At 22.9% G+C, this 26,113-nt stretch overlaps 1 protein-coding gene across 2 annotated transcripts in view; it reads right to left on the bottom strand.

The window, feature by feature from the left end:
• LOC117180329 (probable ATP-dependent RNA helicase DDX23) overlaps positions 1-26,113 on the bottom strand; it is a 56,333-nt gene that overhangs the window by 2,005 nt on the left and 28,215 nt on the right. For both annotated transcript variants that reach the window (XM_033372801.1, XM_033372877.1), the window contains exons 6-8: positions 20,294-20,533; positions 10,667-10,927; positions 1,580-1,754 (exon numbers count right to left, since the gene is read on the bottom strand). In XM_033372801.1, the coding sequence (XP_033228692.1) occupies positions 1,580-1,754; positions 10,667-10,927; positions 20,294-20,533 (676 nt within the window). The remainder of the gene's footprint in view (positions 1-1,579; positions 1,755-10,666; positions 10,928-20,293; positions 20,534-26,113) is intronic.

The raw sequence follows: 26,113 nt of genomic DNA, 5'->3' as shown, positions 1-26,113 counted from the left end.
TCATAGTAAAAAAAAAGAAAAATATTGCTTTTTGAATTCTCTATGAGATTATCATAACAACTTTTTGAATTTTCTTGAAAAATCAAAAATCCAAATTTTGACAGCATACAAAATAATAGAAAATCCAAAAATTACATTTTTGCATTCAACAATTTCACAGCATTTCAAAGATTCTTAAATATATAAATGTGTTAATAAAAATATATATATGGCGGGCGGGGGGGTTAGTTTCAACTGAGAGTAATAGCTGGTTGGTGTTTTATGCTTTAATGGGAGAGCTTTTTTTTATTTTAATGGAAATTGTAACTTTTCCATTAACTTTTCCAACCAAATATTTGAATTTTCAAACTACTACAGATGAATTTAAAACCAAACGGTTGAATTTTCAAATAAAAAAAAGATTTTTTAAATGGAAAATAGAATTTTGTACAAAAGAGTTTATTTACATTTAAGAAATATAACTTTTCTACCAAAACAGATGAATTTTTGACAAAAATATGAATTTTTAGAAAAAAGGACGACTTTTCTATAAAAATTAAAGAAAGACAAATGCTCAAGAAATTTTTTGGATTTTCTACACACACAAAAAAGACGTCTGTTTAACAAAAGAATTGAATTGTCAACCAAAAAGTGGAATTTTCAAACTACTAAGATGAATTTCAAACCAAATGGTGAAATTTTCAAACAAAAAGATGATTTTTTAAATAGAAAGTGGAATTTTGTACAAAAAAGTTTATCTCCATCCAAGAAATATGACATTTCTGCCTAAAAGAATGAATTTGAAAACAAAAGGACGAATTTTCTATAAAAAAAGACATTCAACCAAAAATTTTGATTTTCGACACAAAGAAAAAAGACGACTGTTTAATGAAAAAATTCGTTCTTCAATAAAATATTTGTATTTTCAACCTACAAAGATGAATTGTAAACCAACTGGTGAAATTTTCAAAAAAAAAGATGATTTTTTAAATAGAAAGTGGAATTTTGTACCAAAAAGTTTATCTCCATCGTAGAAATATGACATTTCTACCAAAAATGATGAATTTGAAAAAAATGATGAATTTTCTATAAAAAAAGACATACAACAAAAAATTTGAATTTTCGACACAAAAAAAAGAAGAAAAATGACGACTGTTTAACAAAACAATTAATTTTTCAAATAAATATTTGTATTTTCAACCTACAAAGATGAACTGTAAGCCAACTGGTTGAATTTTCGAACAAAAAGACGATTTTTTAAATAAAAAGTGTAATTTTGTACAAAAAACTTTATTTCCATTCAAGAAATATGGCTAAGAAAATAATAGAATTTTTAACCAAATAGTAGAATTTTTATCATTCTGAAACAAAAATATAAATTCAAACTTTTGAACCGAAAGAATCAACGTTTAGAAAAAAAAATTATTGCATTTTCTAACTGGATTCTATTAATTTAGTTTCTAATCTGAGGGGAAAAACGAGAAAAAGGGACAGTTTCTTGAAAACTGGAGCGAAGAGAGGAATTCTTTGAAAAAATGGAAGAAACGGAGAATAAGGGAAAGAGTTTGAGGTCCGGAATTGTCTAGAAATAAAAACTCACCCTCAATCGTTTTAGCCATGTCGTAATTAATGACCATAGATACATCTTTAATGTCAATTCCTCTTCCGGCGACGTCCGTGGCCACGAGAATGTCCTTACTTCCGCCTTTAAGAGACGCCAGGGCGTATTCTCTCTGTTCCTGGCCTTTACCACCGTGCAAAGTGCAAGCGTTGTACTAGACAAGGAAAAGAAAATTAATAAAAACGAGCTGAATTCGATTAACCTGAAAAATTTAACATTTTGTGAAAATTGAATTATAATGCTGTTCCGATAAATCCTGGGAGGAACATTTATTTCAATTTATTTTATTTAAAAATAGATAAATAAATTTTGAAAGGAAATTTACAAAGATTTCAACTCTTTTTACAAAATTATTTCCTACATTTCGAAAAGGAATGCAAACGATTATAAAGCAAAACTTTCAATTAGCAATATAACAAATTTTTATACAAAAAATCGAGTAAGCATGAGAAACACTTAAAAAGTTTAAAAACTATTCCAAATTAATTGAATTTTTTTTTTTTTTTAATGTACGATGGTAAAAAAATGTTCTTAAAATTCATGGGATAATTTATATTGATTTTTTAATTTGAAACATTCATTTTAAGAGTCTATTAAAGAAATATTTTACATTATTTCAAAAGATTTGCAACATTTTCATAACAAAATGTGGAATATTTAAAATCACTTTTTTAATTTTTCAGAATTGCAAGAAAAAATGTGGAAAAATTCGAATAGTAAGTAATTTTAAATAGCCATTTAAAAGATTCAAGTTCAAATGCGACATATCTGAAAAAATTAACAAAAAAACTTAAAAAATAAATGTTTATTTAAAATGTTTATTTTGTAATAAAAATTATTTATGTCTTAAAATCTTTTTTGTGTAAAAATTGAACAATTTGGTGAAAAATTCGTCTTCTCAGTTTAAAAATTATCATATTTTCGTGTTAAAAATTAAATTTCCTTAAGAATCTTGCGATGAATTTTTAATCAAAAGAATTAATTTTGTACCAATAAGATTAATTTTAATTTTTTTTGTTGAATTTTTAATTTAAGTAGATAAATTTTCAATGAAAAATCTATTAGTTGACTTTTCAACAAAAGAGATTTTATTTTAAAATAAAGAAACATTTGGATTTAACTAACAAAGATAAAATTTCAACAAAGTACTTGAATCCTCATCTAAAACAGATTAATTTTCAAATAAACAATTGCATTTTTCACCAAAAATTGAATTTTTTTCAAAAGAGACGAATTTTAAACCATGGTATATGAAGATTCATATATTTTGCTGCAATTTTGTCTTTCTTGGTTAAATTCCACTGTTTTCAATATTTTTAAATAAAAGCGTTTTTGTTCAAATATTTTAAATTGAAAATTGATCTTTTTAAATTAAAAATTGAAGTCCTGGCTTGAATGTTGAACTTTCTTAAAAGATCATTCTTTTTGTTGAAGATTTATAATTTTAGTTCCAACTTAGTTTCGTTGTTAAACATATATTTTTGCAATTGAAAATTGATCTATTTTGTTCAAAATCCAACTAATTGGTTGCAATAGAACTTTTTTGTTGAAAATCCACACCTCTTTTCCGACAGGAGATTAATATTCTTATTTAAAAATTGAGCCATTTAGTAACAAAATATACGTCTTTGGTTTATAATTTTTATTTTTTGGTTAAAAATGCAATGTATATTTGAAAATATTTTCTAGTTGAATATTCAAGTATTTAGTTTAAAATTCACATTTTTTGGTTATATTCCACTATTTTTATTTAAAATTAAATTCCTCTATGTTTTAAATATCAACTATTATAATTTTTCTTAAAAATTAATATTTTCATGTTAAAAATTTAGGTGTTTCATTGAGAATTCCTCTCCTTGTTTGCAGATTTTAATATTGTATTGAAAATTCTCCTTTTTTTGTTTTAAAATTAATAGTTTTAGTTAAAAATTTAATAATATTTTTGGTTGAAAATTTATCTTTTTTAGTAGAAAATTAAATTATTTGCTTGAGAATTTATGTATTTGGTCAAAAATTCATGTTTTTAATAAAACAATTTTTCTTCTTGGTTTAAAATTTAACTATTTGGTAGAAAATAATTGTATTTTGTTGATAATTAGTATTTTTTGGTAGAACATGATTTTTTTTAAATGTAACTATATGGTTGGAAATTAATATATTTTATTTGACGATTCAAATTGATTTTTTGAACAAAATGCAGATATTTTTAAACAAATAGCTTTTTTCAACTAGAGAAAGTAAACGCTGATCCAAAAAGCCATAGATAAATTTTTAGTTTTAAAAATTTAGTTTTCAACAAAAAGAAATTTCAACAAATTATGCAAAATTTTAAGGAAAGAAATTAATTTTTAACTAAAATAATTAATCTTCAAACAAAAAAAAATGAATTTTTAACCCAATAGATGAATTTTTTCCAAAAAAAAAAGGTCAAATTCTCAATAAAATAGATGAATTTTCCACAAAATAGTTCAATTATTCACCAAACAAATGAATTTTTAACCAAGAAGATTACACTTCTAAGATACATTTCGAGAAAAAAATAGAATAGTTGAATTTCAATTTAAAAAATTATTTTTCAAGAAAAAAAAAAGTTTTTTAACAAAGAGATGAATTTTCCACCAAAAGGATTAATTTTAATAAAATACATTAATTTTCAACGGGATAGTTTAATTTTCAACCAAAGAACTAAATTTTTATCCAAAAATGTGAATTTTCTACTGAAGAAGATAAATGTTAAGCTAATTATGTAATATTTAAATTTTCAGTAAAAAATATTTCATTATAAAAATTCAAAATATTAATTAAACTGTTAAGCTAAAAAATTACTTTTTAAATAAACTAATTAATTCTTAACCCAATAGTTGATTTTTTCATAAAAAAGAAGAATTTTCAACAAAATAGATGAATTTTCAACCAAATACCTATATTTTTCAACCAAACAGATGAATTTTCAACAACAAAAGAAAAGATTAAATGCCTATAAAAAAATGTTTTTATCAAAAAAGGAATAATTCAATTTTCAGTTGAAAAATTTATTTTGAATAAATAAACTAAATTACAATCCAAGAAATGAATTTTCAACCAAAAAGATTATTTTGTAATAAGACACATTAATTCTCAACCAAATTTGGAATTTTTAAAAGATTAAAATAAATTGTTAAAAATTCGTCTCTTTCTGTTTTAAAATTAATAGTTTAAACTGAGAAACTAACTATTCCATTTTTTGTAGAAAATTGTTCTTTTTTAATAAAAAATTCAACTATCTGGTTGCGAATTAAGGTATTATCCAAAATTGTTAAAAATTCTTAAATCCGTTTAATTCAAGAATTCAAACAGATTGTTAAAAATTCGCCTTTTTCGGCTGTATACAACTGTTTTTAATTTTAAAATAAAATCATTTGTAGTTTAAATATCAACTATTACCTTTTTTTTGAAAACTCAACTATTTAGTAGAAAAATCGTAGTTTTGGCTTCAAAATGTACAAATTTGGTAGAAAAATCAACTGTTTTCTGTTAAAATTAATAGTTTTAACTGACAATTTAACTATTCCATTTTTTGCTGAAAACTGATATTTCTTAGTAGAAGATTGATATAAATTTTCCACAAAATAGTTCAAGTTTCCACCAAACAGATAAATTTTCAACCAAGAAGATTAAATTTCTATCAAAAAAGATCAATTTGCGATAGAAAAAGGAATAGTTAATTTTCAGTTTAAATAATTATTTTTCAAGGCAAAAAAAACTATTTTTTGTTCAAAGAGATCAATTTTCAACCAAAGGGATTAATTTTCTAAAAAAGAGGATTCATTTGAATAAAATACATTAATTTTTAACCGAAGAAATAAATTTTCATCCAAAAAGTTAAATTTTAGTTGAAAAGATATTATAGAAAAAATCAACATATAGGTTAAACTTTTAAGCAAAAAATTAATTTTTAACACAATAGTTGGATTTTTTCAAAAAAAGAGAAATTTAAAACCAAAAAGATAAAATGTCTGTAAAAAAGACAAATTTTCGACAAAAAATGGAAAAATTCAATTTTCAGCTAAAAATGGTTGATTAAAAAAAAAAACGAATTTTCAAAAAAATAGATAAATTTTCAACCAAGAAGATTACATTTCGATCAAAAAGATTAATTTGGGACATAAAAGGAATAGTTAAATTTAAAAAAAAATATTAATTACCAACGTGATAGTTCGATTTTCAACCAAAGAAATAAATTTTCAACTGAAGAATATATTACAAAAAAGTCAATATATTGGTTAAACTGTAGAGCAAAAAATTTAATTTTCAATCCAATAGTTGCATTTTTTTCCAAAAAAAAGACAAATTTTCAACAAAAGACTTAAACTTTTAACCAAACAGATTAATTTTCACCCAGAAAGATTAAATGTCTATAAAAAAGATAAAGTTTCGATAAAAAATGGAATAATTCAATCTTCAGTTGAAAGAATTGATTTTCAATAAAGAAACCAAATTTCAATCCAATTAATGAATTTTCAACAAAAAATATTAATTTTCAACAAAATGCATGAATTTTCAATCAAATTATGAATTACTTAATAGTTTAATTTTCAACAACCAAAGAAATAAATTGCCGAAGTTGAGGATTCAAATAAACTGTTCAAAATTCGCCTATTTTTCCTGTAAAATTAATAGTTTCAACTGAAAATTTAACTATTCCATTTTTTCTTGAAAATTTATGTTTTTTTAGTAGAAAATTCAAATTATCTGGTTGAAAATTCATGTATTTTGTCGAAAATTCGTTTTTTTTAGTGGAAAAATTATTTCTCTTAGTTAAAAATTTAACTACGTGGTAGAAAATATTTGTACTTTGTTTAAAATTGTAATTTTTCGGTAGAAAATTAATTTTTTTTATTGAAAATGTAATTAGGCTCAGTGACATTTATTTTCCAACCATATATTGTAGAAAAATAATCTATTTTAGTTGAAGATTATTATTTCAACCAAAAACATGAATTTTTAACCCGATAGTTGAATTTTATACAAAAAATCGCAAATTGTCAACAAAAGAAATGAATATACCAGAAAATAGCTCAATTTTCCATCAAACAGACAACACGTTAGTTAAACTGTTAAGCAAAATAATTTTTAACACAATAGTTGCATTTTTTACAACAACAAAGAAGACAAATTTTTAATCAAACAGATGAATTTGCAACCAAAAAGATTAAATGTCTATCAAAAAGACAAATTTTTGATAAAAAATGGAATCATTCAATTTTCAGATAAAAATTGTTGAATATTTTACAAAAAGACGAATGTTTAAGAACAAAGTAAAATTTTCGATTGAGAAGTATGGCTTTTTAATAAAATAGTTAAACTTTTAACAAATAAATACATTTTTCTACAAAACAGTTGATTTTTTAACATAACAAGATAAATTTCCAATTAAATAGTTGAAAATTCAAAGAAAAAGACGACTTTTTTAATAGATAGTGGAATTTTTAACAAAAAAGTTAATTTTTATCCAAAACAGACGACATTTATACCAAAAAAATTAATTTTAAATCTAAAGGTCGAATTTTCTATCTAAAATACGAATGTTCAAGAAAAAAGTGGAATTTTAGAACAGGAAATATAAATTTTTGACAAAATAGTTGAACTTTAACAAGATAATTTAATTTTTAACTAATTAGCTGGATTTTAAACTGGAATAGTTCAATACTCAGTAAAAAAAAGATTTTCAAAGAAAAAGAAACGGATTCCAACAATAGTTACATTTATACAAAAAAGGTGAATGTCCAAATCAAATTATAATTCTTTAAACAAAAAATAAATTTTTCATATAAAAAATTTACCTTTCAACCAGGAAGATAAATTTTTAACCAAAAAAACACGAATTTTTAACCAAATATATGAATCTTCAACTAAATAGTCGAATTTTCTAATTTTTTGTACCTTTTTACAAAATAGTTGAATTTTCAACCCTAGATAGACGAAATTTTAAAAAACGCATGAATTTTCAAAGAAATTTTGTATTTATAAAGGAAGTTTCAACCTAAAACTTTGATTTTCACAAATCAAAGAAATAAATTGTCGAATTTGAGGATTCAAATCAAGTTTGAAAATTCACCTTTTTTTGCTCTAAATTAATAACTTAAACCGAAAAATTAACTATTCAATTTTTGTTAAAAATTGATTTTTCTTAGTAAAAAATTCAACTAGTATTTTTTTTGTAGAAAATTAATTTTCGGTTAGAAAACGTAATTTGTATTGTTGAAAATTAATCTGCTTTAGTTGAGGATTCAAACAGAATTGTTTTCAGTTTAAATGTCACCTATTATATTTTTTGGGTGAAAATCCAAAAGTTTAGTAAAAAAAATTTTATGTTCGGTTCCAAAATTCAACAATTGGTAGCAAATTCAACTGCTTTGTATGAGTCTTTAGCTTAATTTTCTTAGAAATAATAGTAAAATCTGCAAATTTTAAGAATTGTAAGTAAATACAAAAAAATCGTTTATATTGCATTTAAAGGATTTTTCTCGCTATAAAAATATAATTATCAGATTTTCTTTAAAATCCATAAGAAAATTTGGGGAAATAAATCGAATTTCTATCTAAAGAAAGGATAATTATTGCGTGCGTATCGCGCGCAACATTCTAATTAATTTGAAAAAAGAGAAGAGATTCGAAAAAATAAAGGTACCGTAGTGAAAATTTTAATTTTTAATGTTTTTAGTTAAAAATTCATTAATTCGATTGAAATTTGGTTTCTTTTTTGAAAATCAATTTTTTCAACTAAAAATTGAATTATTCCAATTTTTCATAGAAAATCAAACTTTTTTATAGACATTTAATCTTTCTGGTTGAAAATTAATCTGTTTGGTTAAAAGTTTAAGTCTATTGTTGAAAATTTGTCTTTTTTGGTAAAAAAATGCAACTATTGGATTAAAAATTAAATTTTTTGCTCTATAGTTTAACCAATATACTGACTTTTCTATAATATCTTCTTCAGTTGAAAATTTATTTCTTTGGTTGAAAATTAAACTCTCACGTTGAAAATTAATGTATTTTATTAAAATGAATCCTCTTTCTTAGAACATTAATCTTTTTGGTTGAAAAACTCATCTCTGATTAAAAACTAGTTTTTTTTTTCTTGAAAATTAATTTTTTAAACTGAAATTTAACTATTCCTTTCATGTCGCAAATTGATATTTTTGAATGAAATGTAATCTTCTTGGTTGAAAATTTATCTTTTTTTTTTATTTCGCTTTCTTTTGTAAAAAAATCAACTATTTTTAACTAAAAATTGAATTTTTCCCTTTTTTATCGAAAATTTGTCTTTTTTATAGACATTTAATCTTTTTGGTTTTATATTTATCTTTTTTTTTGTAAACAATCCAACTATTGTGTTAAAAATTAATTTTTTGTTTAAAATTTTAACCAATATGTTGATTTTGTCTATAATATCTTTTCAACTGAAATTTAACTTTTTGGATGAAAATTTATTTCTTTGGTTGAAAATTAATGTATTTTATTCAAATGAATGCTCTTTTTTAGAAAATCCTTTTGGTTGAAAATTAATCGTCTTGAACAAAAACTAGTTTTTTTTGTCTTGAAAAATAATTATTTAAACTGAAATTTAAATATTACTTTTTCTGTCGCAAATTGATCTTTTTTGATAGAAATTTAATTTTCTTGGTTGAAAATTTATCTGTTTTGTAGAAACTTGAACTAGTTTGTGGAAAATTGATCTATTTTGTAGTTTTTATTATTTTAGTAAAAAATTAATTTCTTTGCTTAACAGTTTAAATAATTTTTTGAAATTTCTTTTTGTTGAAAACAAACTTTTTTAAACTGAAAGTTTAACTATTTCTGTTCAGTTAAACATTTTTCTTCTTCAGTTGAAAAATGAGCCATTTGTTTGAAAATTTCTGTATTTTGTCGAAATAATATATTTGAATTCTCAACTAAAGCAGATTATCTTTTAACCATAGTTACAATTTCAACAAAAAAAAAAACTAATTCTTGACAAAATACAAATATCTTCTAAAAAATAGTAAAATTCTAAACTAAGAGGAATATTTTTTCTACTTTCTTCTGCTTTTTTCTGAGTAGTTGAAAAGTAATTTTTTAGCTTAACAATTGAATTAATATTTTGAATTATTTGTAATGAAATCTTTTTTACAGAAAATTTAACTACTACATGTTTGGTTTAACATTTATCTTCTGCAGTAGCAAATTTACATTTTTGGATAAAAAATTTAGTTCTTTGATTGAAAATTAAACTATCCCGTTAAAAAGTAATGTATTTCATTAAAATTAATCCGTTTGGTTGAAAATTCATCTCTTTGATTAAAAACTATTTTTTTTTTCTTGAAAATTAATTTTTTCAACTGAAATTCAACTATTCTATTTTTTATCTCTCGAAAATTATCTTTCTTGATTAAAGTTTAATCTTCTTGGTTAAAAATTCATTTGTTTGGTGGAAAATTTAACTATTTGGTGGACCGGTTTTTTGTTTATAAAAAATTGATCTATTGGGTTCAAAATTCATGTTTTTGATTGAAGATCCATTATTTTAGTGAAAAATTAATTTTTTTGCATAAAATATTAAATAATTTGTTGAAATTTCTTTTGGTTAAAAACGAAATTTTTTAAACTAAAAATTCAATTATTGCTGTGTGTTTCAACGTTTATTTTGCCTATTTAAAAAAATACATATTTGTTTAAAAATACCTGCATTTTGTTAAAAAAAATCTATTTGAATCGTCAAATAAAACATATTAATTTTCAACCATGTAGTTACATTTAAAAAAAAAATCTACCAAAAAATACTAATTATTAATAAAATACAATTATTTTCTACCAAATAGATCCATTTCAAACTGAAAAGAGTAATTTTTTTATTAAAAATTCTGTAAATTTCATAAAAGAATTGTTGGAAAAAAAACCGAGTTTTTATCTGAAGAAAGGGTAATTATTGCGTGCGTATCGCGCACAACATTCTAATTAATTTGAAAAAAGAGGAGAGATTCGAAAAAAATGAAGGTAACGAAGTGAAAATTTTAATTTTTAATCTAAAAATTGAGTTTAACTCACCCCAAGTTTCTCGAGTCCTCTCGCAAGAACATCGGCTCCCTTTTTCTGGTTGACAAATATAATAACAGGCGGCTCGACCCCTCTGCTGAGAATTTCCATAAGTTTTCTCCGTTTGTCGGATTCTCCCATAATATGGACAATTTGTTCCGTTCTCTCTGTCGGTTTTCCGACACTGCCGATATAAACAACAGCCGGCCGTCGAAGATAAGTTCTTGCTAGTCGTTCCACAGCCACAGGCATCGTCGCCGTAAACATCACAGTCTAAGAATTAAAATAATTTGCAAAGAACTCTTTGAAACTACTTTGTACAAAATTAATTTCTTTTTTCTGTTTTTTTTTTTTTTTTGGTTCATGGTGACGGTTTTATTCCAGGAAAATATTCCTGGTCATTTCTCGGAGTTTTCCCGGTGCACAAAAAAAGGCCATTGAAATTGAGAGTAATTTATTGAAAAATCGTATTTTTTGGTGAAAAAGTAATCTTCTTGTTGGAAAATCCAACTATTTGGTTAAAGATTTATGTATTTTGCTGAGAATTCAGCTAAAAATGTCTTGAATGTGGAACAAAATTAAACTGTTTTACAGAAAAACAGTTTTTCTCAATTAAAAATAAATTCAACCCCATGAAAATGTAATGACTCCGTTTTTGGTTAAAAATGATCTTTTTCAGTTTAAAAATTTAAATATTTAGTTGAAAAATTATGTTATTTAATGAAAATTCATCTTTTGGTTGAAATTAAATTTTCTAAACTAAAACTTTAACTATAATGTTTAAAACTCAACTGATTGGTTGAAAATTCACTTTATCGTTGAATATTTATGTTCCCTAGTTAAACATTAAAATGTTTTGTATAAAATTATTTTTCTTTGGAAGCAAAATTCAACAATATGCCACAGAACGTGGCAGATTTCTTGTAGGAACTCCTTGTAGGAACATTCAACTATTTCCCGAAAAATTATGTTTTTTGTTGAGAATTCATCTTTTTGGGTAGAAAATGATTCTTTTCTTGTGCAAATTGATCTTTTTTGTGGAAAATTTAATTATTTGTTTAAATATTTAACTGTTTTGTTGAAAGCTCACAATTTTCGGCTTGAGAATTCAACATTTAAAAAAAAAATTATTTTATTGCCCGAATAATGTTTCTTGGTTGAAATTTATTAGTTATTATACGTTTTTGATTAGTTTATTAGCTGAAAATTTATGAAATTTAAAATTTCGTCTTTCAAGAAAAAAACTGAACTCATTTGTTGAAAATTCCACTATTTGGATAAAAATGTATGTATTTTTGATAATTCATTTTTTTAAACAGGAAATTAATCCGCTATTTTCCAACTTTTTATCTTTTTGGATAAAAATGTAACTATTTGGTTCAAATCTCACCTTTTTTGGTTGAAAATTTATCTGTTTATTAATCTGTATTTAACGAATTTAACGAAACTATTTTTGGTTAAAATTGATCTTTTTAGTTTAAAAATATAACTTTTTATTTTAAAACTGATGTAAATTCCTGAAAAATCGTATTTTTTTCGTAAAAAATTAATCTCCTTGTAAGAAAATTCAACTATTTGGCAAAAAATGTATGTTTTTTGTTGAGAATTCATCTTTTTGAGTAGAAAATTATTCTTTTGCTGTAAAAATTGATCTTTTTCGTTAAAATTTAAATACTTGGTTGAATATTTAACTGTTTCCTTGAAAATTCAACATTTTTTATGACATTTTATTTTATTGCCTGAATAATCCTCTTGGTTAAAAATTCGTCTTGTTGGCTTGAAATCCAAGAATCTGGTAGACAATTTTTTAGAATGAAGAACAAAATCGATATTTTTGCATAAACAAATTTTTTTAATTAAAAATAAGTTCTCCGTAATGAAAGTTCAACGGCTCCTTTTTTGCTTGAAAATGATATTTTTTAGTTTTTAAATTCAACTGTTTAGTTTAAAAATGATGTCATTTGTTAAAAATTTGTCTTTTTTGGTAGAAAATTAATCTTCTTGTTGAAAAATTAATCTATTTCGTTGAAAATTTAACCGCTTGGTTGAATATTTAAGTGTTTTGTTAAAAGCTCACGTTTTCGGCTCGAAAATTCAATAATCGAATAATCTTTATTGGTTGAAAATTCGTCTTTATGGCTTGGTAAAAAATTCATCTGTTTATTAATCTGAATGTGGAAAAAATAAAATTGTTTTGCAGAAAACAAAAATAACATTAAAAATTAATTTTCCCTGATGAAAATTTAGTTTGTACGTTTCTGGTTACAACGCATCGTTTTTAGTTAAAAAATGTAACTGTTTAGTTGAAAAATTATGTAATTTGTTGAAAATTCGTCTTTTTTGGTAGGAAATTATTAATCTTCTTGAAAAATTCAACTATTTGGTTGAAAATATATTTAACATTTTGATAATTGATTTTTTGTTGTTACAAAATTACTCTTCTTGATTGAAAATTCATCTTTTTCTTCGGAAATTTAATTATTTGATTGAACATTTAACTGTTTTGTTGAACGCTCAAATATTCCGCTTGCCAATTCAACATTTTTATTTTATTTTATTGACTAAATAATCATTTTTGGGTGAATATTCTCCCTAATAATAATTTAATGACTTCATTTTTGGTTAAGACTAATCTTTTTTAGTTTAAAAATTTAACTATTTAGTTAGAAAATTATGTAATTTGTTGAAAATTCGTATTTTTTGGTAAGAAATTAATCTTCTCATTGAAAAATTCAAATATTTTGTTAAACATTTGCGTACGAGCATTGTTGAGAATTCATCTGTTCAAATAGGAAATTAATCCTTTATTTTGAACACTTTTCTTTTTCGATAAAGAATGAATTATTTGGTTACAATTTCACGTTTTTTGGTTGAAAATTAATCTGTTTATTAATTTTAACGTGGAATTATATTAAACTGTTCTGTTGAAGAAAGAAATTTTAATTCCTCTAATGAAAATTTAACGACTCCGTTTTTGGTTAAAACTAATCTTTTTTATTTAAAAAGTACAACTGATATTTGGAAAATTATGTAATTTGTAGAAAATACTTATTTTTTGGCAAGAAACTAATATTCTCGGAAAATTCAACTATTTGTTTTAAAATTTTGGTAATTTTCATTGAAAATTTACTTACTTTGTTGAATATTTAACTGTTTATTTGAAAGATCATATATTAGGTTTGAAATGTTTTTTTCACTAAATAATTTTTCTTGGTTAAAAATTCGTCTTTTTGCCTTAAAAATAAAAATTTTTTTTAGAAAATGTCTAGTATGTGGAACAAAATAAAACTTTTTTGTATGAAAAAATTTTTTTAATTGAAAATTAATTCTCCATAATGAAAATTCAACGACTCCGTTTTTGGTTAAAACTGTTCTTGTTTCGTTTAAACTTTTAAATATTTATTTGAAAAATTATGTAATTTGCTGAAAATTCGCCTTTCTGATAAAAAATTAATCTTCTTGTTGAGAAATTCAACTATTCAGTTAAAAATGTATGTACTGTTGAGAATTTATCTTTTTAAATACAAAAATTAATCCTCAATTTTGAAAATACTTCTTTTTAGATAAAAATTGAACTATTTGGTTCCCACATAACCTTTTTTGGTTGAAAATTAATCTGTTTATTAATCTGTATTTGGAACAAAGTTAAACAGATTTGTAGAAAAAAAATTTAATTAACAAATTAATTCACCCTGATGAAAATTAAACGATTCAGTTTTTGTTTAAAACTGATCTTTTTTAGTTGAATAATGTACCAGTTGAGTTGGAAAATTATGTAATTTGTATAAAATTCTTATTTTTTGGTAAGAAATTAATCTTCTTGGAAGATTCAACTATTTGTTTAAAAATTTATGTATTTTGTTGATAATTCATCTTTTTTGTTAGAAAATTAATCTTCTTGGTTGAAAATTTATCTTTTTCGCGGAAAATTCAACTACTTCGCTAAATATTTAACTGTTTTGTTGTAAGCTCCTGATTTCGGCATGAAAATGTAATATAGTTCATGAAATTTTATTTTATTGACTGAATAAAATTTATTGGCTAAAAATTCGTCTTTTTGGTTTGAAAATCCAACAACTTGGCAGAAAAATTCCAGTATGTGGAAAAATATTTAACTTTTTTTGTATCAAAAAAATTTTTTAAATTAAAAATTCGTTCTCCGCAATGGAAATTCAACGACTCCCTTTTTGGTTGAAAATGATCTTTTTTAGTTTTAAAATTCAACTGTTTAGTTTAAAAATTATGTAATTTATTGAAAACTCGTCTTTTTTGGTAGCAAATTAATCATTCATTGTAAAAATTTAATCTTTTTGTCTTTTTGGAAGAAAATTGATCTTCCCTGTTGAGAATTCATATTTTTAAATAGAAAAATTGATACTCTATTTTGAAAATTCTTCTTTTTGGATAAAAATTTAACTATTTGGTTCAAATTTCACGTTTTTTTGTAGAAAATTAATCTTTTCTAGTTAAGGATTCAAGTATTTTCTTTAAAATTCTTTTCTGTTGATTAAATTCGAATGTTTTTTATTTTAAATTAAAATTTTGTTGTTGTTGTGGAAATATCCACTATTAAATTTTTAATTGCAAATTTATCTGCTTAGATTAGAAATTCAACTCTTTGGTTAAAGACGGAACTACTTAAAAGTTCCATTTCTTATTAAAGATTCAAAATTTCAGTTGAAAATTCTTTTTTCTTTTGTTAAAAATTAATTTTTTGAATTAAAAGTTTAACTATCATGTTGAAAATTCAACTGATTGATTGAAAATTCCCTTTATTGCTGAAAATTTACATTCTTGGTTCAAAGATTCTACTGGATTGCACAAAATTCACCTTTTTGGCTTAAAAATTCGAAAATTTTGTAAAAATTTCTAGTATGTGGAAAAAAACTAAACTGTTTTACCGAAAAACATTTTTTTCTCGATAGAAAATAAATTCAACCCGATGAAAATGTAGCGACTCCGGTTTTGGTTAAAAATTATCTTTTTTAGTTTAATAATTTAAGTATTTATTTGAAAAATTATGTTATTTGCTGAAAAATCATTTTTTTGTTGAAATTTAATTGTTAAAACTAAAAATTTAACTAGAATGTTTAAAGCTCAACTGATTGGCTGAAAATTCACTTTATTGTTGAATATTTATATTCTCTGGTTAAACATTAGAATATTTGGTATAAAATTCGTTTTATTGTTGGCAGAAGAATTCAACAATCTGCCGCGAAATTTCTAGTATGTAGTACAAGATTAAACTCTTGTAGAACTTTTTTTAAATTATAAATTAATTCTCCCTTCTGAAAATTTAACTACTTCTTTTTTGGTTTAGACTTATATTTTCTTATTTTAAAAATTTAACTAAGTAGATTTAAAATTATGAAATTTGCAAAAAATTCGTATTTTTTGGTAAAAAATGAATCTCTTTGTAGGAAAATTAAACTATTTGGCGAAAAATTTATGTTTTTTGTAGACAATTTTTTATGAAATTTTATTTTATTTTATTATTCAACTTCTTTGTTGAAAATTCCACTATTTGGCTAAAAATATATCTATTGTTGAGAATTCATCTGTTTAAATAGGAAATTAATTCTCTATTTTCAAAATTCTTTTTTTTTTGTAATAAAATGTAACTATTTAGTTCAAATATCAGCTTTTTTGGTTGAAAGTTAATCCCTTTATTAATCTGTATGTGAAACAAAATTAAACTGTTTTGTAGGGAAAGAATTGTTTAATTGAAAATGAATTCTACTTGGTTGAATATTTAAATGTTTTGCATAAAGCTCATAATTTTCGGCTGAAAAATGCAACATTTTTTATGAAATTTTATTTTATTGCCTGAATAATCTTTCTTGGTTAAAAATTCGTCTTTTTGGTTTGAAAATCCAACAATTTGGTAGAAAATTTTTAGTATATGGAAGAATATAAACAAATTTTTAAAAATTAAAAATAAGTTCTCCGTAATGAAAATTCAAAGACTCCGTTTTTGGTTGAAAATGGTATTTTTTAGTTTTAAAATTCATTTGTTTAGTTTAAAAATGATTTTATTTGTTGAAAATTCGTCTTTTTTGGTAGAAAATTTATCTTTTTCTTGAAAAATTTATCTCTTTCGTTAAAAATTCCACTATTTGGCGAAAAATTTATGTATTAATGAAAATTTATCTTTTTAAAGGTCGAAACTTAATCTGTTTATTAATCCTTATGTGAAAAAAATTAAACTGTTTTGTAGACCAACTTTCTTTAATTGAAAATGAATTCTCCCTGACGAAAATTTAACGACTCCATTCTTGATTAAAATGTTTATTTTTTTTTTGTCTTCAAATTTAACTATTTTGTTAAAAAATTATGTAATTTACTTAAAATTCGTATTTTTTAGTAAAAAATTAATCTCCGTGTAGACAAGTTCAATTATTTGGCGAGAAATTTATGTATGTTGTTGATAATTAATCTTTTTGGAAATTAAATTAAATTTTTGCTGTGAAAATCGATCTTTTTTGTCAAAAATGTAACTATTTCGTTGATTTTATTATTGGTTTATCCAATTGTTTTGTTGAAAGGTCATAATTTTCGGCTTGAAAATTCAACATTTTTTATAACATTTTAATTTATTGCCTGCAGGGTGACCGTTCTAATCGAAGGAAGAAAAACCCAGTCATTTCCCTTTTTTTTCCCGGTCCGAAAATATTTTTCACGGCCAATGAAGTTTAAAAAATCAAACTATATTCTAAACATTCTTCCATATAATCAAATGCTTAAAAATTTACACGTACCAAATGGAAGGCACTAACACTTATCGATAAAACAATCTTAAATGAAATGAAAATAAACTTCAAAATTTATAACATTTATAAATTATAGAGCTCAAAGATTCAGATTAGGTTCCAAAAATATAAATCCACGTTAACATTTTCAATAGTGTAAATTAAAGAATCAAGCAATGAACTTTAAAAATGTTCAAAATTATATCATTTTAAGTAATTTTGAGCTAGACACATTAAAAATTAAAAAGTAACTTTTTTAACTTAACAGTAAGTTAAATTATTTTTATTTTAAATAGTCTAGGCATCCTTTAAAAGGTTTAAAAATTTATTTCAAAATCTTGAGAAACCTAGAAGTCATTTTTAATTTTTTCGTATTCCAAATAATGTTTGTATTTTTTTCGGAACTTTTAAATATATTTCAAAATGAATTGAATTTTTCTATAACTTTTAGAAAATCCTGCAAATTAGAAAACAATTATACTTGAATTTATAAATAACAGTAGAACACTTATTATTTGTAAAAATATTAGAGTAATTTTAAGAGATATTTAGAAGTTTCTAAAAGATTCTAATTAAATTTAGAACTTGAAATAATTTCAAATGATTAAAGCTGAATTTAAAATAAAATTTAGATTTGTGCAAATTTCAAAGAAAAAATTTACAATTTTTTTAAGAATTGTGAAAGACTTCAAAAGAATAAACAATTTCTTAAGATTTTTAGGAAAATTGAAAATGATTTTTCACTTTCAAAAATTATTGTAACAGAAAGTTGAAGATTTTAAGAGATTAAAAAAATTATCAAAGAAGAGCATGGAAGATTTTAAGGAATTTTTTTTGATTTTCAGGATTTTCAAAAACTGTAGGAAAATTTTGATTAATTTAAAAATATATTTGGAAGTTTTGAAAAAAATGTTAACACACTTCGTTTAAAGTATTTGAAATAATTTCAAGTTTTTAATTAATTTTGAATATTTTCAAAACTTCTAAATATCTTAAAATTATTCAAATTTTTTATACAAATAATAAGTGTTCAATTGTTATTTATTCGTCAAAAAGTAACAATTTCACTTATAAATTGAATACTTTTAAAATAAAACAATAAAAATTGTAACGCTAAAAGTTTCAAAGTACTTCGATAATCTAAATATTCAAAACTTTCTATGTAAAACAATTCAGTTTTAAATTGTTTACTTTTAAATATTTGGTTTCAATTTACTCATCTTAAATGAACAGTGAAATATTGCTAAATATTAAATAATTATTCTTTTTCTTAATTAGAAAATTTCAAATTACAAGGATTAAAAATTTAATAATTTAGACTGACAATATTTTAAATTTAATAAAAACATTTAATTATGACTATATTATTATGGATTTATATTTAAGTTGAAAATAGTAAAATGCACATTTACATTTTTTAATGGCTAAAAAAATTAATAGAAATAATATATTAATAAATTTATTTATTAAATTTAATATAGAAAATAATATAAAGGAAGACCATAAATTCTGAATTAAAAATATATTATCGATAAATCATGAAAATTTTTATTTAAAAATAAAATGATCGGAATAACTAATATATTAATTTCAATTCTTATCAAGACTTTCGGATTGCGACAGTTCAGATTTCTATACTTAGAGTACAGATCCATTTTAAAAATAATTTATTTATTTATATTTACAGTTGATAAAACAAAACTGTTTTTTATCAAGATTATTTAAAAAACTGTTAAAATCGAACTTGAAAGATTTTTCTTCTGAAAATTCCTAAAATTTGCGATTTTCGGGTCCGGCGGCCACCCTGTTTTTTATTTAAAAAATCTTCGATTTTAAAAACTTCTATTTTTTAACCTTTAAAACTGCATTTTAAAGTTCTTTAAATTGAAAAATATGCTTAAAACTTAAAAATCTAAAATGGAAAATTTTTAAAGTGAAAGATTTTCGAATTAAGAATTCTAAACTAAATGATATAATAATTTATAGAAATTACAATTTAACAAATCGTTTTAAAAAACGGTTGAAATCAAAGTTGGACAATATTTTTAATCTAAAAATTTTGTAAAATTCCCGGTAAAAAAATATCATATTTCAATTCGACATTTTCAACCATTTTTCAACAATTCAACAATTTCAAAATTTTTTAGGAAATTTTTTTTTAGTGAGCAAATAATTTTTTTCTTCTAATTTACAATTAATTTTCCCTAATAAAAATAAACTACTCGATTTTTGTTAAGAATTGATCTACTATTTTTGTTTCAAAATGGAACAACTTAGCTAAAAAAATCAGAAACCAAAAAAATATAAACTAAAAATTAAATAATTAAAATTTGAACTAACATCACATCCATTGTTCAAACTATTCAGTTGAAAATTGATTAAATTTGTTAAAATTTCGTTTTTTTGGAAAAAAAACTGAACTATTTGGTTTAAATTTCACCTTTTTTGGTAGAAAATGAATTCTCCCTGATGAAAATTTAACGACTCTCTTTTAGTTTAAAATTTATCTTTAATAGTTTAAAAATTTAACTATTTGGTTTAAAAATTATGTAATTTCCTGAAATTTTGTCCTTTTTGGGGAAAAAACTAAATCTTATTGTTGGAAAATTCAACTATTTGGTTAAAAATATATCTATTTTGTTGAGAAATAATCTTTTTGTTAGAAAGTAAGTCCACTTGTTTCAAAATTCAACTATTTGGTGAAAAGATATATAAATTGTTGAAAATTAAATTATTTGGATAAACATTTTACTACTTTTTTGAAAGCTCATATTTTTGGATTGATAATCCGTATTTTTGATATGAAAATAGTCTCTTTAGTGTCATTTTTTTCTATAAACAGTAAAAAAATAGTGTAAATTTATTTATTTATTTACTAATGTCCCCTTACCTGTCTGTACTTCTTTTTCGTGTTGTAATTTGCCAGAAGTTTCTCCTCGTTTTCTGCGTCTTCATTATCTGGTTTCAAATTCGTGACTGGCATGTACTCCAGAATTTTTTGGACATCCGGTTCAAAACCCATGTCAATCATTCTGTCGGCCTCGTCAAGAACGATGTACGTACATTGATTTAAAACCAAGTATCTATTTTCCAGAACGTCTATCAAACGACCAGGAGTGGCGATGACGATCTAAAAAAAAAAAAATATATATATATAAATTAATAATATAAAAAGTGAAATTATCGCATAAAACACAGCGGTTCAATACTTCAATTTTATATAAATAGGGGACCTAATTTATTATTAAATAAATTTTCAACCAAGATTTAGACTAAAATTATCAGCATTTAAAAAAATTTCAACAAAAGAGATCAATATTCAATCAAAAATATTAATTTTCAACCAAAAGAGAAGATTTTTCAACAAAATACATGAAATTTCAACTAAAAAATATCAGTTTCAACAAAAAATGGAATAGTTAAATTTTCAGAAAAATAATAGAAAAAAAAATAGTTATATTTTCAAACAAAAAGATAAACTTTCTAATAAGACACTTATCTATTAAGTAGTTAAACTTCGAACCCAAAAATATGATTTTATTTAAAAAAAATTAATTTTCCAAACAAATACTTATTTCTTCCATTAATTAGTTCAACTTTTAACTACATAGTTCAATTTTCTACAAAAATAGTTTGATTTTAAACCAAAAATATTAATTTTTAATCCAATTACTTAATTTTCTACCCGATTGTTGAATTTTATACGAAGATTATAAATCATTTATCTGAAAAAAAAACAGTTTTTTTCAATAAAATAATTGAAATCACAACCAAAATTGATTGACATACAACTAAGAATTTTTTTACCAACAAGAGAGCAGATTTTTTACAAAATACATTAATTCTAGACCAAATAGTTTAATTTTCAGTCAGAACAAATTAATTTTTAACTGAGGATCACAATTTTTAAACGAAAATGAAATAGATACATTTACAGTTGAAAAAATTGACTTTCAAACATAAATGAAACATATTTTCAAGAAAATAGTCGAATTTTCATCCAAGAAGATAAATTTCCTACGAAAATGGACGATTTTTCAACAAAAAACATGAATTTTCAAACAAGTAGATGAATTTTTAATTGAAAATATAAATTTTCCACTAAAAAAGAAATCAATTTACAACAAAATAGTCAAGTTTGGAATAAAATAGATGAATTTTTCGACTAAAATGATGAATCTGAAGAAAAAAAAGTTCTACGATAGTTCAATATGCAACCCAATATAATTTTCAATCAAAGAAATGATTTTTTTATCCAAAAAGATCAATTTTCACCAAACAAAGACGAATTTTTAAAAAGATACACACCTTTACATGTAAATAGGTTAATTTTTAATTAAAAAAGATACATTTTTAACTAAAACAGATACATTTTCAAGCAAAAATGGAACAATTTTCAAAAAAAAAAACTTTTGAACAAAAAAGTTTATTTTCAAGCTAATAATTTAATATTCTACCAAATTGCTAAATTTTAAACGAATACTATAAATCTTCAATCAGAAAAAAAGATTTTTCAATAATATAGTTATATTCACAACCAAAACTGATTAACTTTTAATGTAGAATTTGGATTTTTAATCAAAATAGATGAATTTTCAATAAAGCAGTTGGGTTTTTAATAAAAAAGAATTAGTTTTCAAACAAGAAGATTAATTTTCTATCGACAAGTGATGATTTTTCAACAAAACACATGAATTTTAAACTAAATAGTAGAATTTTTAGTTAGAGGAAATGAATTTTCAATTAAGAATCTGAATTATTAAACAAAAATGAAATAGATACATTTTCAATTAGAAAAATAGTCCAATTTCCCAATCAACTTTCAACAAAAAAGTTCAATATTCACAAAGCAAATAGGTTAATTTTTAACTAGAAAAAATACATTGTCAACCAAGAATAGAACGTTTTAATTTTCAGACAAATAATTAAAAAAACAAATTTTTGTTAACAAAATAGGTCAAATCTCAAACAGAGAGATGAATTAAAAAAAAAACAATTTTCTACAAAATTACTGAATTTTAAACGAATTTTATGATTCTTCAATCAGAAAAAAAGATTTGTCAATAATATAGTAGCATTCACAACCAAAACTGATTAACTTTTAATCTAGAATTTGGATTTTTAATAAAAAAGAATTAGTTTTTAACCAAGAAGATTTCTTAACAAAATATATGAATTTTCGACCAAATAGTTGAATTTTCAGTTAGACAAAATTAATTTTTAATTAAAAGTGTCCATATTCAAACGTTAAACAAAATTCAAACAAAAAAGCAACAAATTTTCAACAAAATAGTCCAATTATTAATCAAATAGATGAATTACGAGATAAATTTTCAACCAAAAAGGGAACACTTTAATTTTCAGAAAAATTAAGTAAAAATTTTTTTTGTCATTCTAGTTCAACTTGCAACCAAGCAGTTTAATTTTTGACAGAAAAAATACCGACAAAAAAATGGGAAAAAAGCTAATAAGATTTCTGAGAGAGTTGTACAACCTGATTTTTGAATTAGGTTTTCAATTTTTTTCACAAATAAAATAATATGACGAAAAAATGTCCTTTTTTCTATTTGACGTTCCCGGTGCTCGTCAATAATAGGACAATGGTTGAAATCGGTTAAGTCGCATAAGATAGCATTAGTTAAAAATATTGAAATATTAGACAATACAAAAAAAAATTTGTTATCAACAAATTATTTGTAGAAAAAAGGTTTCCTACGATTTTCCATAAATACACGTTTTTTCAAGTTATGTTGCAAGAAATTGGAATAGAAACAATATTATGTGAAAAAATTTCTCTTCTAATTATAATTGTTTATATTATAAACAAATTTAATGTACAAATGCAGCAATCAGGCATTTTTCGACAGAAATATTCATTTTTTTCTATGTCAATTTTTTTCAAATCGGAAATTTATGATAATTTTAGCAAAATTCATGATTTGTTGATTAATCTTATGATTTTTTAAACAAATGTAATAAAAAATGCATTATTTGGGCGTTTGTTGACAGAAAAATTTTATTTATTTTTTGGCTGTCTTTAGTTGGAAACTTCATGACAATTTCAGCAAAATTCATCATTTTTTATCAATGTTATGATTTTTTAAAAACAAATTTAATAAACAAATGCATTATTGGGGCATTTGTCGACAGAAAAATTCTTTTTTGTTTCAATATCAGAATTTTAATTGGGATCTTCATAATAAATTCGGAAACATTCATGATGAGTTGACACATTTTATGATTTTTAAAAACAAATTTAATAAACAAATACATTATTCGGGCATCTTTGGACAGAAAAATAAGTTTTTTTTTCGATTTCAGTCTTTTTAATTGGGAAGTTCATCATGATTCCAGCGAAATTCATAGTTGTTTGATAAATTTTATATTTAAAAAAAAAAAACAAATGCATTATTCGAGCACCTGCCGATGGAAAATTGATTTTTTACGATATCCTAATTAAAACTGTTGATATAGAAAAAAAAGAATTATTCTTTAGAAAAATGATTAATGCATGTTTTCATCAAATTTGTTTTAAGAAATAATAAAATCCATCAATTTATTATGAATGTTGCCGAAATTCCCTTCAAGTTCCCATCTGATAAGACGGGCATTGAAAAAACCGAATTTTTCTGCCGACAAATGCCGGAATAATGAATTTTTTAATTAAATTTGTTTAAAAGATCATAAGATTAATAAACATATTATGAATTTTGCTGCAATTATCAAAAAGTTCTGAATTGAAAAAAAATGTACACAGAAAAAAACGAATTTTTCGGTCGAAAAATGCATGATTACTGCATTTGTTCATAAAATTTCTTGCAATATAACTAGAAAAAACGTATGATTTTGGAAAATCAGAAAAAACTTTATTTCAACAAATAATTTGTTTATAAAAAATGTTGTTGTTTAATGATATATATAATATTGGAACATCTTTAGCTAATATTAGTTGATGAAACTTAGGCGATTTCAACACTTTCCCTGTTAATGACAAGTACTTTGAACGTCAAATAGATAAAATGGCCATTTTTTCGTCATATTTATTTGTTTATTTATAAAAAATTGAAACCAAGGCATCTCGAGCGTGTCCCATTTTGATCACGGGAGCTCAATGTAACAATCAGGCTCGACAACTCTCTAAGAAATCTTAACAGCTTTTTTTCAAATTTTGTTCAAATCGCTCAATATTTGTGGGATGTACGTTATTTTGAACCAACATGTCATTTTTTCCCCCATTGTGGGTCGGGAATGTGAAAATGAGATCATATGAACTCCCATCTAACACAACACTCTTTTCTTATAAAATAAACTGTTTTTCAAATAAAATAAAAATATTCCTGTGTTGAAGACTCGACGGTTTTAATACAGAATTTAAATATTTGGTTGAAAATGAACTTGTTTGTTGAAAATTCATATTTTCGAGTGGAAAATTCAACTATCTTTTATAAAAATTCATCTTTTTGGTTAAAAGTTCAACTATTTACTTAGAAAGTAAATTATTTTGTTGAGATTTCCACTACTTAAAGTCATATATTTTTGTTGTTGAAAATTCAACTGTTTTCTTAAAAAAACTTGTTTTTTTGATTGAAAATATATCTTTTATGGCATAAAAGTAATCAATTTTGGTACGGAAATTAAGTTTTTTTCTCGAAAATTCAACTCTTTTCGAAAAAACCGTCTTTCTGGTTTAAAAATTTAACGATTTGGCTAAAAACTTATCGATTTTATTGAAATATCGCCTTTTTTGATAAAATAAACTGCTTTTCATTTCAAATAAAAATCTATTTGTGTTAAAGATTTGACTGTTTTGATACAGAATTTAAATATTTAGTTGAAAATGAACTTTTTTGTTGAAAATTCAACTGTCTTTTATAAAAATTCATCTTTTAGGCTAAAAGTTGAACGATTTGGTTGAAATCTCGCCTTTTTTGATCAAATAAACAACTGCTTTTCAATAAAAATTTAAATCTTCTGGCATTCAAGTTTCGATTGTTTTAATACAGAATTCAAATATTTTTTTGAAAATGAACTTTTTTGGTTGAAAATTCATATTTTAGGGTGGAAAATACAACTCTTTTTTATAAAAATTCATCTTTTCGGTTTAAAAATTCAACTATTTACTTAGAAAGTTAATTATTTGGTTAAAATTTCCACTATTTTAAAGTCATCATCTTTTTTGGTTAAAAATTGAATTTTTTCGTTAAAAAAATTTCCTTTTGGATTGAAAATATATATCTTACGGCAGAAAAGTCATCCTTCTCGATTTGCAAATTAAGTTTTTTGCTCAAAATTCAACTGTATTCGAAAAAAATCGTCTTTCTGGTTTGAAAGTATAAAGATTCCATATGTTTTGGACAAAAATGCAACCCTTTGTTAGAAAATTGAAGTATTTCGTAGAAAATCTACTTTTTGTTTAAATTTAATATTTTGTGCTTGAAAACAGAACTGAAATCCTTTTTGAATGAAAATTCCACTACATTATTAAAATTAATATATTTTTTAAATTAAAAATTTTTCTGTTTTAAAAGAAATTTCATCTTCCTAGGATGAAATGCAACTGTTTGGTTGAAAATTAAACTATTTTGTTCAAAAGTCATACTTTTGGATAAAAAATTTGACTGTTTTGTTGAAAATTGAACTATTTTGTACAAAATTTACTTTTTGTTAAAAATTTATATTTTTGTGATGAAAAATAAACTGAAATATTTTC

This window comes from Belonocnema kinseyi, chromosome 1 (genome assembly GCF_010883055.1).
Source record: "Belonocnema kinseyi isolate 2016_QV_RU_SX_M_011 chromosome 1, B_treatae_v1, whole genome shotgun sequence".
Classification (NCBI taxonomy): domain Eukaryota; kingdom Metazoa; phylum Arthropoda; class Insecta; order Hymenoptera; family Cynipidae; genus Belonocnema; species Belonocnema kinseyi.
The sequence above is the reverse complement of the archived record's forward strand: the minus strand, read 5'-3'. Positions and strand labels throughout refer to the sequence as shown.